Source organism: Bubalus kerabau, chromosome 7, assembly GCF_029407905.1.
Source record: "Bubalus kerabau isolate K-KA32 ecotype Philippines breed swamp buffalo chromosome 7, PCC_UOA_SB_1v2, whole genome shotgun sequence".
Taxonomy (NCBI): domain Eukaryota; kingdom Metazoa; phylum Chordata; class Mammalia; order Artiodactyla; family Bovidae; genus Bubalus; species Bubalus kerabau.
This window is the reverse complement of record NC_073630.1, coordinates 70,706,823-70,723,429: the sequence shown is the minus strand read 5'-3', so window position 1 is coordinate 70,723,429 and position 16,607 is coordinate 70,706,823. Positions and strand designations below refer to the sequence as shown.

General features: G+C 40.1%; 1 protein-coding gene across 4 annotated transcripts in view; it reads left to right on the top strand.

Moving 5' to 3' along the window:
• CORIN (corin, serine peptidase) overlaps window positions 1-16,607 on the top strand; it is a 268,724-nt gene that overhangs the window by 29,737 nt on the left and 222,380 nt on the right. For 3 of the 4 annotated variants that reach the window (XM_055588487.1, XM_055588485.1, XM_055588484.1), the window contains exon 2: window positions 3,240-3,384. In XM_055588487.1, the coding sequence (XP_055444462.1) occupies window positions 3,240-3,384 (145 nt within the window). Of the gene's footprint in view, window positions 1-2,470; window positions 2,620-3,239; window positions 3,385-16,607 lie in introns of those variants that run through there. The other variant, XM_055588486.1, reaches the window with a different exon arrangement.

Genomic DNA, 16,607 nt, shown 5'->3' with positions numbered 1-16,607 from the left:
GTAGGGAAAGATAGTTTGAGGAGAATAGAGAAGACTTTAAACTAGCAATCAGTCCTGTTGAGTAACTTTTTATAGCCACACATTCAGTTGTCCAGGTGTAGATATGTAGAGAAGATTGTTGAATTCATCTCATGTTGACCTTTATAAGATGAGGGAGAAGAAAATCCAGTGGGGGCAAAGTGGTTCAGGGCATTAGCAAGAGTATCATTGAAATAACGATCAAAGATTTTAAAGAAGGTATGTAGGGAAATGAAGAAAGGAGAGAGTTGATAGAGTGGCAGAAGAGCGATTCAATGGACAAAGTCCTGCAAGTGTCAGAGAATGGCTATTGTGATGAATGGATAAAGATGTGATATCTATTTCTCAACATGCACACACAATGGAATATTACTCAGACATAAAGAATGAAATAATGCCACATGCAGCAAACATATGGACCTAGAAATTATCATATCAAGTATGATAAGTAAGCCAAAGACAAATATCATATGATATTGCTCCTAAGTGGAAGCTAAAAAAATACAAATGAACTTATTTACAAAACAGAAATAAACTCACAGACATAGAAAACAAGCTTATGGTTACCAAAAGGGAAGGGGGTGGGTAGGGATAAATTAGGAGTTTGGGATTAACATAGCCAAACTACTTTATATGAAATAGATAACCGACAGCTAGGTCCTTGTTGGTTATCTATTTTATAGATAATACAGGGATCTATATTCAATATTTAGTAATAATGATAAGGGAAAAGAATCTGAAAAAGAATATGTATGTGTGTATATACACACACAATTAACTGAGTCACTGTGCTATACACATGAAACTTACACATTAGAAGCAAACTATATGCTTTAAAAAAGAGACAGAATGGCTGTTGTGAAAATAGTTTAATCAGTATGCCAGGAGGCAAGCGTAATAGAATTAAAAATGTAAAAGAGATGGATGAGAAGATATCCCAATGGAACCAGACGAGATATTCTAGTTAGGTAGATTATATTCAGCATATGTAAACCAGCATGATACCTTTTAAAATAAATGTAGTCTTTAAGACAAAAGAAATGAATCTTTACCAACAAGATTAGTAAAACATAAGAACTACATATTTGAAATATGTGCAGGTCAACCAGTTGCACTGTTCCATGCTTGCAGTGTTGGAATGCTTGGCTTGCAGTTTCAAGTATGTGGAGGGTAGATTCTCGAAGAGGGTACCTTCTGCAGAGAGGGTTGTTGAGTCCACATAAATAAAACTTAGGAATTGTCTTAGTGGTTTAGCTCATCTGGCCTCATTCTCCCAACAGTAAAGTCTGAAAGTTGCATTATATTCAGAGGAACCTCAAGGGCTTCCCCAGTGGCTCAGATGGTAAAGAATCTGCCTGCAGTGCAGGAGATCTGGGCTTGATCCTTGGGCTGGGAAGATGCCCTAGAGAAGGAAATGGCAACCCACTCCAGTATTCTTGCCTGGAAAATCCCATGGACAGAGGAGCCTGGTGAGCTACAGTCCAAGAGATCACAAAGAGTCAGACAAGACTGAGTGACTAACACTTTCACTTTTCAAAGGGCCTCTGACTAAGGCAGCATTTACAGTAATAGTCTTAAGTGGCTATGAATGCTAGAGAAAAGTTAAACACCTGAGGAAAGGGCTGAGGTTTCCTCTAAGTATTTCTTAGTTCTAAATTTCTTCTAAGTATTTCTTCCTCTTCTCCCCTCCATAAAAGGAATCCATTTCCTAGTCACTGGAAAAAGCATTTGCACTAATCATGAATATGGTTTCTGGAGATCAAGCACTTGTTGATATACTTATATAAGATAATAAAATGAGCCACTGGCACTTTCCCTACTGATTCTTCACTTATGAATACTAAATGGGATGTATTTGGCCATAGGATTTCAGATAGCACTGAGGCCACTGTACATTTGCCACCCAAGAAGATCACTCCTACACTGCTCTTGTGACCTCCTTAACAAAGAAATCTTTTCCATTGTTGTGGAAGCCAAAGAAAATTCATAACTCCTTACCTCTCTGGGTGTATTTTATCACTCTTTTAAATTACAACAGGACTTTTCAGTGATACTTTTCTGAGAATCATGGCTAGTTCAAGTGCTAGTTCTCTACACTGTCTTAAGTGATCTTCTAGCAAGAAATTGTTTTCCTGTCTTTTCAATTCCTGTAAGCCTCACAGTGCTGATCATTTGCTATCTCAAATGTAGTTATTTATGTCCATATCTTACTTCTTCTACAAGACTGTGAACTTTGGAGGAACAGTTGGTCTTAGATTATTGTTAAATTCATCACTGTGCTTATTATAATTAGTAGATGTATCAGTAACCACTTCTTGAGTAAATGAAGCAAAAAAGTCAGTTCTACTATGGTCTCTGAGCTGTAGTTCCACACTGGTTTTTTTTTTTTTTTTTTTTTTTTACAGATAAATGTTATGTCCAAGCCTCAAAGGATACCACCCATCACTGTTATAATCAGTGTGTTATAAAGATATTATATTGTGTCATTCTGTTAATTCACGTTGAGTGAAATCTGAAATTGGCCCCCATATATGGAGGATGAGAGATTGAAGAAAGAGGTAGATCATTCCAGATTGCTAGGTGGCAGTTTTAATAACCAAGGTAACTTAATTGCAAGGTTTGTCTTGGGTGACTACAAGGTCATTAGACCTCCACACCTGCCAGAATCATATAATGGGATTCAGTCATGTGTACCACCTGGATGGTCTCAGCAGCACATTGCTCGCTCAAGGCTGCATCCTTGAAAACAGCTTTGGCTGTGGGAACAGTGGATGTAACATACATGAATTTCCTAAGACTAAGGAGACAAACAAGAATGAAATCTGGATGATGCCCTGTCCACACTACTCACCAGTATTTAATCACTGCATTAGGCAGTTTGCTTAGAGCTCTAGGTCAAGGTGAGTTCTTCTGTGGAATAATACCAAATTAGCAGATAAGTTTAAACAAATTTAAGATGGAATATGGTTATAAGTCCATATACTCCTGAAAAACATTTCAGAAATAGATGGTTTGCTCTGTCCTGAATATGGTTTGTACAGTTATTTGTTTATTTATTAGTGGGATTTGGTGACTAAACTCATTTCATGCTATGTAGTACACGGAGGAAAATTTAGGCATGCTACTGCTCTAAATAGACAGCTGTCCTCTAAAATGTCATGGGGTGTATTGAATTGCTTTGCAATATTAAAACCATGTTTGATTTTCATCTTCTACTTTAGGTCTTGGGAGCTGATGATGATAACATGGGTGATGGCTGCTCTCGGAAGCTGACGACTGTGAATATTCTTCGTTTCCTCTTGCTGGTCCTGATTCCATGTATCTGTGCTCTCATTGTCTTGCTGGTGATCCTGCTCTCCTTTGTTGGTGAGTGATGCCATTATTAAAGAAAAATGAAGTTAAAATTAACATTAGTATGATTTGTAAGAGGGGTTTCTGCTGCTCTGGATGGTGGTTTACTACTGGAGGATCTTTCTGGGTAAGGAGAAATCTGATTGCTTTTGCATTTGTAAAAGACAAAAGACCTGGATACATTATAGGGAATTGACGGTAGAAAGAAAGGAAGGCAGGGAGATCAATTTGGTGACTGGCTATCATCTGAGTAAAAGATAGCAAGAGCTTGAATTAAAGCATTTGGTGCACGAAAATCAATGGAAATCAAACTGCTTAGGATTTTGACATGAAGGAGAAAGAGGAGTCAAGGTTGACTCTCGGATTTCTAGCTTGGGCAACCAGGTTGGCTTTGGTGCCATCTGTTAACATGGCAAGAAAAAGCAGAGGAGTGAGATGCAGGTAGATGGAGGTCAGGCTGGAGGTTCAGTTAGGACATGTTAAGTTGGAGATTTTTATGGGACAACTAAATACAGTAGAACCATAGTTTAAATGTGTTTATCATGAACAAATTCAACAGTGCAGGCTGGGCCAAGAAATGGAGGACTGTAAGAATTTCTTCCTTCCTAAGAAAATTTCAAGGAAAATTGTGAGTCTGTGTGATTTTTTGGCTTCTGTACACTTTAGAATTTAACTCTCATCCTGCTGGTTGGAATGGTTAACTCCAACCATTACTGGTTGGAAGCTGGAACCATCAAGAAGGGAAGCTGAGAAGGGAGCCTAGCCTCCCTGTATCTGTGAAGGTGGGAGTCTCAGCGGAAGTAGCAGGGGTAGGTGAACTGAGGAGAAAGTGCACTGATTCAAAGCTGAGGACAAAGCCTTGGAGGATGCTGGTGTTCAGGGGAGATGAGAAAAGACGAAGGATCAAGAGATACCCGAGTTGTTGGACAAGAAGGAAAGGATCCCAGAGATGCTGGGTTTCATAGAAACCTAGGGCAGAGATGGTCAGAGGTCACAGGGTGACAAGTAAGAAGAGGAAACCTGCAGGAAAACCACAGGTTTTCTGTTGGAGTTTCAGTCGCCTTGCCCCACATTGTGCCCGCTGTGGTCTGCTCTGGGCTAGAGGCAGGACAAACCCTGAAACTGACCTCTGCCCTTCTCTTCTGCCAGGACTCCCTCCCCTCCAGCCTTGGCCTGCTTTTGTTTTCTTTCCTGTGCCTTCCAGTAGTTGCTTTTTTGTATTTTGTCCAGAGTCTGTAGTTGTTACATCTGGGAGAATCTGTCTGATAGATGCTCCCTTGGTCATACATCTGTCATTTGGAATGCTCTCATTATCATAACCAGAGAAGGCAATGGCACCCCACTCCAGTATTCTTGCCTGGAAAAAAAATCCCATGGGTGGAGGAGCCTGGTGGGCTGTAGTCCATGGGGTGGCGAGGAGTCAGACATGACTGAGCGACTTCACTTTCACTTTTCACTTTCATGCATTGGAGAAGGAAATGGCAACCCACTCCAGTGTTCTTGCCTGGAGAATCCCAGGGACGGGGGAGCCTGGTGGGCTCCGTCTATGGGGTTGCACAGAGTTGGACACGACTGAAGCGACTTAGCAGCAGCAGCATTGTCATAACACTGTGTGGAACGGCTCACACACTGCGAAGAATACTTCCTTTCATTCTCAGGGTGGAGTGCTAATATAAGTTTAAAACCTGTTTTTAAGTGCTTCAATGCTTAGAGGCCTCTGAGCAGAGGCAGGGTGCTATTAAAACAGTGCTTTACTTGGATTTATTGATTTATTACATTTAAACATTTTTATAACTTTATTGAAATATAACATATCATACAATTCACCCATTAAAAAGTGTGTAATTCAGTAATTTTTAATATATTTACAGGTAAGTTCAGTCATCATCATAGTCAATTTTTAAACATTTTCATTGCCTCAAGAAGAAACTTTCTTCTCTCTTAGCTATCTGTCACCCTTCCATCTTTCTGTGTCCCCTCTGCCCCAGCTCTAAACAGCCACTAATCTACCATATGTTCCCCCCTTTCTGGACATTTCATATGACCATGTGTGGTTTTTGTGACTGGCTTATTTCACCCCACATAATATCTTCAGGGTTCATCCATGTTATTGTATGTATCAGTATTTCATTCCTTATGGCCAAATAATACTCTGTTGTATGGATTTACCACATTTAAAAAATCTATCAATTGATGGACATATTAGTTGTTTTCACCTTTTGACTATTATGAATAATGTTGCTCTGAACCCTCATGTACATAAAACAAGTTTTTATGTGTACATGTTTTCATTTCTCTTGGGCTTATACCTAGGGGTACAATTAAAAAAAAAATCACCTGTATGAAATTGAGAAGGCAATGGCACCCCACTCCAGTACTCTTGCCTGGAAAATCCCATGGACGGAGGAGCCTGGTAGGCTCCAGTCCATGGGGTCGCTAAGAGTTGGGCACGACTGAGCGACTTCACTTTCACTTTTCACTTTCATGCATTGGAGAAGGAAATGGCAACGCACTCCAGTGTTCTCGCCTGGAGAATCCCAGGGATGGAGGAGCCTGGTGGGCTGGCGTCTGTGGGGTCGCACAGAGTTGGACACGACTGAAGCGACTTAGCAGCAGTAGAAGCAGCAGCAGTAGCAGTATGAAATTAGGAAACTGACCAATTTGAAACCATTTCTTAGTACTATTTTGGCTGTTATGTAGGTAACTTTTAGAAAGTGGGTGTTTTCTGGCACTCTCTTCAAAAGCATTCTTTTCATATGTTCTGAACCAGATGATTTCATGTAGATACATTAAGTAATCTCTGCCCAGATAAACATTCCCTGTTTTATAACTGAGATATTTACTGTTGTAGTGAGCAATAAAATCATCTTATATCTCTGTTTTAAAAAACCTCACTAGATTCTGCTTGCTTTTAAGAATGTTCTGTTTGATTTGAGTTTATAATTTGTGCTCTTTCAAAGTTTTGCAGTTATTTCTGCGTCTCTAAGAGATGCTGGAATGCCATGTACAAATAGCAGGAGCTTTGGCTTCAAAAGGTGAAGAGATGATAGTGAGAGGATTATTGACTAGGAAAAGATAGTAAAAGCCTTATGCTAACAAACACAGATGCATTGTGCCTCTCTAATTTTGTCTGTTTGGGCTTCTGGCATACATAAAGTCAAGATGGCAAAGAGATTTCTGAAGATAAGAGAGTTAGACTTTGTGAATAATTATTTCTGCAGCAGGCTATGGAAAAGAGCAACAGCAAATTGTTTCTCTCCTCAACCCTTAAACTGAAGTTGGAGCTACAAAGGTTTTGTTCAGTTTAATTTATTCTAGTTTGGACTGGAAAAGGTCAGTTTTCATTCCAATCCCAAAGAAAGGCAATGCCAAAGAATGCTCAAACTACCACACAATTGCACTCATCTCACACACTAGTAAAGTAATGCTCAAAATTCTCCCAGCCAGGCTTCAACAGTACGTAAACTGTGAACTTCCAGATGTTCAAGCTGGTTTTAGAAAAGGCAGAGGAACCAGAGATCAAATTGCCAACATCCGCTGGATCATCGAAAAAGAAAGAGAGTTCCAAAATACATCTATTTCTGCTTCATTGACTATGCCAAAGCCTTTGATTGTGTGGATCACAATAAACTGTGGGAAATTCTGAAAGAGATGGGAATACCAAACCACCTGACCTGCCTCTTGAGAAACCTGTATGCAGGTCAGGATGCAACAGTTAGAACTGGACATGGAACAACAGACTGGTTCCAAATAGGAAAAGGAGTACATCAAGGCTGTATACTGTCACCCTGTTTATTTAACTTATATGCAGAGTACATCATGAGAAACGCTGGGCTGGATGAAGCACAAACTGGAATCAAGATTGCTGGGAGAAATATCAATAATCTCAAATATGCAAACGACACCACCCTTATGACAGAAAGTGAAGAACTAAAGAGCCTCTTGATGAAAGTAAAAGAGGAGAGTGAAAAAGTTGGCTTAAAGCTCAACATTCAGACAACTAAGATCATGGCGTCCGGTCCCATCATTTCATGGCCAGTAGATAGGTAAACAATGGAAACAGTGGCTGAGTTTATTTTCTTGGGCTCCAAAATCACTGCAGATGGTAACTACAGCCATGAAATTAAAAGATGCTTGCTCCTTGGAAGAAAAGCTATGAACAAACCTAGACAGCGTATTAAAAAGCTGAGACATTACTTTGCCAACAAAGTTCTGTTTAATCAAAGCTATGGTTTTTCCAGTAGTCATGTATAGATGTGAGAGTTGGACCATAAAGAAGGATGAGTGCCAAAGAATGATGCTTTTGAGCTGTGGTGTTGGAGAAGACTCTTGAGAGTCCCTTGGACTGCAAGGACATCCAACCAGTCCATCCTAAAGGAAATCTATCCTGAATATTCATTGGAAGGACTGATGCTGAAGCTGAAACTCCAATACTTTGGTCACCTGATGCAAAGAGTCAACAGATTAGAAAAGACCCTGATGCTGGGAAAAATTGACAGCAGGAGGAGAAGGGGACGACAGAGGCTGAGATAGTTGGATGGCATCACTGACTCAATGGACATGAGTTTGAGCAAGCTCTGGGAGATGGTGATGGACAGGGAAGCCTGGTGTGCTGCAGTCCATGGGGTGGCAAAGAGTCAGACATGACTGTGTGAATGAACAACACTCAAAAATTGGCCAAAATTGTTCTTATCTCATTTTAACTCTATAAGAACTGAAGTCTGTGTATTATGGCCATCATTTTAGTAATCTCATATTTCATAACCCCATAACCCTATAAGCAAGCCATTGCCATAGTATAGTTTAATTGCCAATAAAGTAGCTAGGAAGAAATGAAGTTGGTAGACTGTTGGATTTGTGACATGATGCCAAGTTTCACTTGACTCCTCTGCTTATGCCTGAGAGCTACTTTCATTCTTCTTATTAGGGCTTGAACTGGCAGTGGGCTGTGGTGCCATCACATGACTGCAGGAGTCAGCCTGTGCCATGAGATGCTTTATCAGAGCTTGAACCAGTGCCTAACAAATTATTTATAAATCATATAGAAGCATATTACATATGCAACACTTTAAGTAAAATTATATTGACATGTTGAGCAACATTGAACAAGCATAAAATTGTAGGTATAATCTGATACCATTCATTCCTTGAACAGGCATTTATTGAGTGACGGTTAAGTGCAAAGCAGGCTTCCCTGGTGACTCAGCCAGTAAAAAATCCTCCTGCTATGTGGGTGACCTGGGTTCGATCCCTGGTTTGGGGAGATCCTCTGGAGAAGGGTGCCCACTCCAATATCCTGGCCTGGAGAATTCCATGGACTGTATAGTCCATGGGGTTGCAAAGAGTCGGACACGACTGAGCAACGTTCACTTTTGCTAAGTGCAAAGCGATAACCTATGGGTCTTGGGCACAGCCCTAAATCAAGCTTCCTCCATGGGGCTCCCAGTTCAGTGAGGGAGGGGCACATAGAAAATGATCACATAATTGATTAATTATCACAGAGGTAGCTCCTATGTGGGAAGAGACAGTTTCTTTGAGACAGGGTGTGAACCCAGCCTGAGAAGCCTTCGTTGATGGGGGAGCGCTTTACCCATGACCTCAACCATGGGGATATTGGAGTAGGGGAGTGCAGTAATTGATCTGGTTGGGGCTGTTAAAAAGTCCCTTTGACACTTGTCTGGAGAAAGTGTTGAAGTGGGTAGAGTATGTGATAGGGGGAAGAAATACAGTTATTGCAAGAGTCCTGCAAATGTGGTGCTTTAGAATATGATCTACACTGATTTTTGCAAAATTTATTCATCTCAATTTATTTCACTAAAATGAAAGTCCTAAAAAAATCTCTTTAAAATGCTCTTAACTTTTTCTTGCTAACAGCTGAAGACTTGGTTTCAAAGTTTTATCCATTCATCCACATCTAAAACAAACTGTTCCAGCCTTACGCTTATGAAGAATAGCTTAAGGTTACCATCCTAGTTTTCTCAAAACTGCAAAAAACCGATGTGGGGCCTATTAATTTTTTAATTTTTGTCACTCAGTGAAGAAGAAAGAAATTATCATGGAAGTATAGGAAATATAAGTAGTCTGTTTTTCTTGAATTCAAGTGACTTTCCTCTTCAAAACTTCTAGATGAGCTAGAGATCATTGAATTTAAATATAGTTTTTCTCTTACCAAATTTCTTAGCAGCTGTGGCTTTTATAAGAATTTGGAATGATGAGAATCTGAACTTCGTAACGTACAATGTTGGGTTTTGAATATCATTTTAAAAGGGCAAACCTCTCAGATCCTTAGTTTTTTTTCCACCAGAACCTTAAGATTTTTCTATGCAGTTCTCAAACTTGAGAATATTTTTTCTTTAATTCCTCAGGTCTGAGGTTATGCATAATGTGTGATGTTTTGGAAAAGGCAGTCTAAAGTCTTTTTTTTTTTTTGACATTTAATTTATTTATTTATTCCCCCCCCCTTTTTTTTTAAAATTTAATTTTATTTTTAAATTTTACATAATTGTATTAGTTTTGCCAAATATCAAAACGAATCCGCCACAGGTATACATGTGTTCCCCACCCTGAACCCTCCTCCCTCCTCCCTCCCTACACCATCCCCCTGGGTCGTCCTAGTGCACCAGACCCAAGCATCCAGCATCGTGCATCGAACCCGGACTGGCAACTCGTTTCATACATGATATTTTACATGTTTCAATGCCATTCTCCCAAATCTTCCCACCCTTTCCCTCTCCCACAGAGTCCATAAGACTGTTCTATACATCAGTGTCTCTTTTGCTGTCTCATACACAGGGTTATTGTTACCATCTTTCTAAATTCCATATATATGCGTTAGTATACTGTATTGGTGTTTTTCTTTCTGGCTTACTTCACTCTGTATAATAGGCTCCAGTTTCATCCACCTCATTAGAACTGATTCAAATGTATTCTTTTTAATGGCTGAGTAATACTCCATTGTGTATATGTACCACAGCTTTCTTATCCATTCATCTGCTGATGGACATCTAGGTTGCTTCCATGTCCTGGCTATTATGAACAGTGCTGCGATCAACGTTGGGGTACACGTGTCTCTTTCCCTTCTGGTTTCCTCAGTGTGTATGCCCAGCAGTGGGATTGCTAGATCATAAGGCAGTTCTATTTCCAGTTTTTTAAGGAATCTCCACACTGTTCTCCATAGTGGCTGTACTAGTTTGCATTCCCACCAACAGTGTAAGAGGGTTCCCTTTTCTCCACACCCTCTCCAGCATTTATTACTTGTAGACTTTTGGATCGCAGCCATTCTGACTGGTGTGAAATGGTACCTCATAGTGGTTTTGATTTGCATTTCTCTGATAATGAGTGATGTTGAGCATCTTTTCATGTGTTTGTTAGCCATCTGTATGTCTTCTTTGGAGAAATGTCTATTTAGTTCTTTGGCCCATTTTTTGATTGGGTCATTTATTTTTCTGGAGTTGAGCTGTAGGAGTTGCTTGTGTATTCTCGAGATTAGTTGTTTGTCAGTTGCTTCATTTGCTATTATCTTCTCCCATTCTGAAGGCTGTCTTTTCACCTTGCTAATAGTTTCCTTTGATGTGCAGAAGCTTTTAAGTTTAATTAGGTCCCATTTGTTTATTTTTGTTTTTATTTCCAATATTCTGGGAGGTGGGTCATAGAGGATCCTGCTGTGATGTATGTCAGAGAGTGTTTTGCCTATGTTCTCCTCTAGGAGTTTTATAGTTTCTGGTCTTACGTTGAGATCTTTAATCCATTTTGAGTTTATTTTTGTGTATGGTGTTAGAAAGTGTTCTAGTTTCATTCTTTTACAAGTGGTTGACCAGATTTCCCAGCACCACTTGTTAAAGAGATTGTCTTTAATCCATTGTATATTCTTGCCTCCTTTGTCAAAGATAAGGTGTCCATATGTGCGTGGATTTATCTCTGGGCTTTCTATTTTGTTCCATTGATCTATATTTCTGTCTTTGTGCCAGTACCATACTGTCTTGATAACTGTGGCTTTGTAGTAGAGCCTGAAGTCAGGTAGGTTGATTCCTCCAGTTCCATTCTTCTTTCTCAAGATCGCTTTGGCTATTCGAGGTTTTTTGTATTTCCATACAAATTGTGAAATTATTTGTTCTAGCTCTGTGAAGAATACTGTTGGTAGCTTGATAGGGATTGCATTGAATCTATAAATTGCTTTGGGTAGTATACTCATTTTCACTATATTGATATTCAAAGTGTAGGCAGTGGACCGGCAGCATCAGCATCACTTGGGAGTTTGTGTGAAATGCAAAATCTGGAATCCTGGGCCCCTCTCCACACCTGCCAAATTTACTTTCAAACAAGCTCCCCAGGTCATTTTTGTGCTTCATCCAGTCCTTAATCCACTGTAATCTGATCTTATCTTCTTTCTCTTCTTTTCATTCTACTATATCTGTTCTGCTCCAGGGCCCCAATGTCCTTTCATTGAAGAGCAGCATTTGGAACCTGTGTGTGTTTGAACAAGATTTTGGAGAGCCTCTGCTTTCCCTCTGTGTTTGTTTACATTTGGTCACAATGAGCACGCTCAGCTACTCCTTTCTTCTTGAAATGCTCTTCTGCTTTGCCTCGATATCATCATTTCTAATTTTTGTTCTATTCCTGTCTGTTCTTTCTCTGTGTCCTTAAGCTCATCTTTCTCTACGTGCTAAGTCGCTTCAGTCATGTCCAAATCTTTGTGACCTATAGCCGACCAGGCTCCTCTGTCAGTAGGATGCTCCAGGCAAGAATACTGGGTTATTCCCAACCTAGGGATTGAACCCTCATCTCTTATGTCTCCTGCATTGGCAGAAGGGTTCTTTACCACTAGCACCACCTTTCTGTACCTAGCCAGTAAATTTGGGAGTGTCCATCTTAGCTCTCTTCTCACTTTGCACCCATACTTCTCTAGACAGTATCGTGCTCTCCCATGACTTCTTTCATCATTCATGCATTCGACAAGTGTTTATTGAGGCCTACACTGGTGCCAAGGATTCTACTGTGTGCTTGAAATGCAGTCATGAATACTATACCTTCTTAACTTCCAAGAGGCAGACAAGAAACAGCCAATTTCACTTGAGTGTGTTAGTGATATAGGCAGAGTGTGATCAGGGAACACAAAGAAGATGCACACTTGTGGGGAAGTCTGGTAAGACCTTCTGGAGGAAATGTTTAGATTGCTTTGGATTTAAATTTCTTTCCCCTTGTGTGTTTCATCGCATTTTACACTCAGTGTATTCATAATAATTACAATAACAAAAGGAAACGTCTACAATGCCTATTTTCCATTCTCTATTATCTATTGTATCAGTCAGGGCAGGCTATACTATGCTGTGTAACAAAAATAATCCTAATATATTAGTGGTTTAACAACACTGAAAGTAAGTTTCTCATTTGCAGCACATGCTTTACAAGATGGCAGGGGGGCTGTGCTCATTCAGGTCACTCAGGGACTAAATTGATGGACTAGCCATCATCTTGAGCCTTGTGGTTATTGTGTCAGAGAGAAAGAAAAAAAGCCCTAGAGGTTCTTTTTTTAAAAGTATGTAATGTGGCATCATTAATTAAATCACAATGCAGTACATTAAACCCCCAGAATATACTCATCTTATAGCTGGAAGTCTGTACACTTTGATCAGCATCAAAGATTGACATAGAATGAGGGCAGAGAATGTAACCCAGCATGTGTCCTAGTAGAATGGGAGAGAGTTGGAAATATTTGATGAATAACTCAAATGACAATCATCCCACCTCGGTAAATATCTTTATTTACCCATAACTCAAACTGGAAACATTTAAGGGACCTCTGACACTTTTTGTTAAGTTCTTATAATTTTGCCTCTGAAAGTTCTCTCTCAAATGTTCCCCTTGCTCTCACTGCTTTTGCCTTGGCTCGATCCATCTTTTTTCCTCTGGATTATTGCAGTAGCCTTCTAACTGTCTGCTAAACTTAGCCCCTTTCAAACATCACTGTTGTCTGAGTGGTCATTTTAACATTCTACCCCATTTAAGACCCTTCAGAAGTTCTCTATCATGACAAGATCAACTCCAAAGCTTTAACAGGAATACCCTTCACAGTCTGGCTCCACTTCCTTTGCTCTTGTCAGCTCCCTGTGTGCTAGCCATGTTTAGTTACTTGCTGCTCAGCTTTTGCATATCCCCTTGCTCTATCTAAAAAGTTCTCCATTCCTTACTGCAGGAAATTGTTTCCCCATAAATGCTTGGCTCAAACCTAGAACATCCCTAATTATCTTTTAAGATTCACATGGAGGATCATTATCCCCTAAGAAATCTTTCCTAATTTTCTCTAATGGAATCTCAGCTTCTTCTCTAATTTTTGTCAACAGATTGTCATATGCATATCATTCTCAAAGCATTTGTTTCATGGTCTGTATTTTTACATACATACATGTCTCAGCTAATCTGTAAACATCTTGATGAAAACCTCTAACTCAATTTTGTAATTTGCTCTCAGCAGAGAGTAAATACGTAGCTCCTAGAACATAGAAAATGCATGCTTGTACTCAGTCCTTAAGTCCTGTCTGACTCCTAGAGACCCCGTGGACTGTAGCCCACCAGGCTCCTCTGTCTATAGGATTTCCCAGGCAAGAATACTGGAGTGGGTTGTCTCCTCCTCCAGGGGATCTTCCCAATCCAGGGATCAAGCCTGCATCTCCTGCATTGGCAGGCAGATTCTTTACTGCTGAGCCATAAAGGTATTGCCACATGACTAGAAATGTTAAAGCTGAAGCTCTAATACTTTGGCCACTTGATATGAAGAGCTGACTCTTTGGAAAAGACCCCGATGCTGGGAAAGATTGAAGGCAGGAGGAGAAAGGGACAACAGAGGATGAGACGGTTGGATGGCATCACCAACACAATGGAGATGAGTTTGAGAAAACTCGGGGAGATGATAGACAGGGAAGCCTGGCAAGCTGCAGTCCATGGGGGTCACAAAGAATTGGACATGACTGGGTGACTGAACAATAAGAGATATAAAGATAAGGAGTTTATTTCAAACTCATAGGAAGATAAATTTCTTACATGCTTATGATGGTTGAGTTTTTTAACTTGTATACCTTGTCCAAAGTGAAAAGCATGTGTGACTGTCTGAGTATGGGTACATATCTTATCCCAACTCAATTCTTGGGCTAAGTTAATGTAAGCTTCAGTTTTCTTCTCTCTGAAACTTCATCAAGAAGGGTTAATTATAGCATCTGTATCATAGGATTGTTGAAAGTCTAACTAGTAAAGATACTTAGTCTAGTGCCTGTATTAGTTTTGTATTGCTGCTGTAATATTAATGTTGTAATGAAGCTTAAAATAACACAAATGTAGTAGCTTAGAGTTATAGAGGTCAGAAGTATAAAATAGGCCTCATGGGGTTAAAATTAAGGTGTTGGTAGGTGACTCTGGGGACCAGTCTGTTTTCTGCCTTTTCCAGCTTCTAGCGTCTTCCTACATTCCTTGGTTTGTGGCCCCCTTGCCATCTTCAAAATGAGCAATGGCTCATTGAGTCTTGATCACACTGTTATAGCTCTGACATGCACTTTCTTACCTTCTTCTGTTTAAAAGGACCCAGTGAGTACCTTGGGTTCACCTAGATAGTCTAGGATGATTTCTCCATCTCAGACTCCATAACTTACATTTGCAATCCCTTTTGCCATGTAAGGAGTGTGAAGTAACCTATGCCCAGGTTCTGAGACTTGGGATGTGGACATCTCTGGGGGAGCATCATTTTGGCTGCCAGTGCTCAGTCTGCTAGATGTATTGATAAGTGATCAGTAACGCTTGGTTTTTATTATTGGAATTGCAGACCATTTCTTAAACATTGTGCTTCCCAGGTGGCTTAGTGGTAAAGAATCCACTGTCCGTGCAGGAAATGCAGGTTTAATCCCTGAGTCCTAAAGATCTCCTGGAGGAGGAAATGGCAATCCACTCCCCTATTCTTGCCTGGAGAATCCCATGGACAGAGGAGTATGGCAGGCTATAGTCCATGGGGGTTGCAAAGATTCGGACATGACTGAGCATCTGAATGCTCCTAAACATTGTTAAATAGAACTGTGTTATAGCTGAAACACTTTTGGAACATACAACCCTGATACAGTGTGGCCTTCTATTAATAACTTAGCATTAAAGGGCCACAGTTATTTTATTCTAAAATAGGGTTAAGTGATTCACTTTTGAAAATTTCCTTAGTCATTTTATTATGCTGGGATACATTTAGAGTAAAAGGAAATTGGCATTTATTTATAAGTACCTTATAGCCCTAAGGGGGCTTCCCTAATTTGTCAGTTGGTAAGGAATCCGCCTGTAATGCAGGAGTCTCTGATTCGATTCCTGGGTTGGGAAGATCTGCTGCAGAAGGGATAGGCTAGCCACTCCAGTATGCTTGGGCTTCCCTTGTGGCTCAGTTGGTAAAGAATCTGCCTGCAATGTAGGAGACCTGGGTTTGATCCCTAGGTTGGGAAGATCCCATAAAGGGAAGGCTTACCCACTCCAGTATCCTGGCCTAGAGAATTGCATGGACTGTATAGTCCATGGGGTCGCAAAGAGCTGGACTCGACTGAGCAACTTTCACTTAAAGCCCTAAAAAAGACTATTTTACTTTTATTACTATTACTGTGCAGTAATGACTAACAGTTACTGAGAACTTACTGTGTGCCAGGAACTGTTCCAAGTGTTTATGTGTGTATTGACGAATACAGCCCACTGAGGGGAGATGCTTTTACTTTCCTTATTTTGCATCAGTTGAGACTTTGCCCAGAGTTTCAGGGCTGGTGAGTACTAGCAATGGGATTTAAACTCAGGTGGTCCAGCTTTAGAACCCATACTTTTAACCACAGCACTATAAAAATAGGAATGTGGAGAAGGATGTGGCAACACTCGAAGAATGAACACTCTACTCTGGGCTAATAACTCATAGCATTTTTATAGCTCATCATGGTGTAGCTTGAGAGTGTTTAGTCTTATTGAATTCTATTTTTTGTGCTTTGAAAAAAAATGCATAATAGAGGGCCATCTGTGAGTTGAGAGTTAGTCAGTTTCCAGAGATGCTTGAAAATATTGTCTAGTGAGTTCAGGCTTTTAAAGACAGGTCCTTTAAGTTTGTTGTCTCTGTCTGTTGTCTTTCTCTCAAAAAATATAGTTTAAGGACATTAGCTGCAGCAGCTATCATATGTCATGTGTTATCTTTTTTTTCTGTCAATTTGCTTTGATGTGGAGAGTTTAAGAGCCAGGAATCT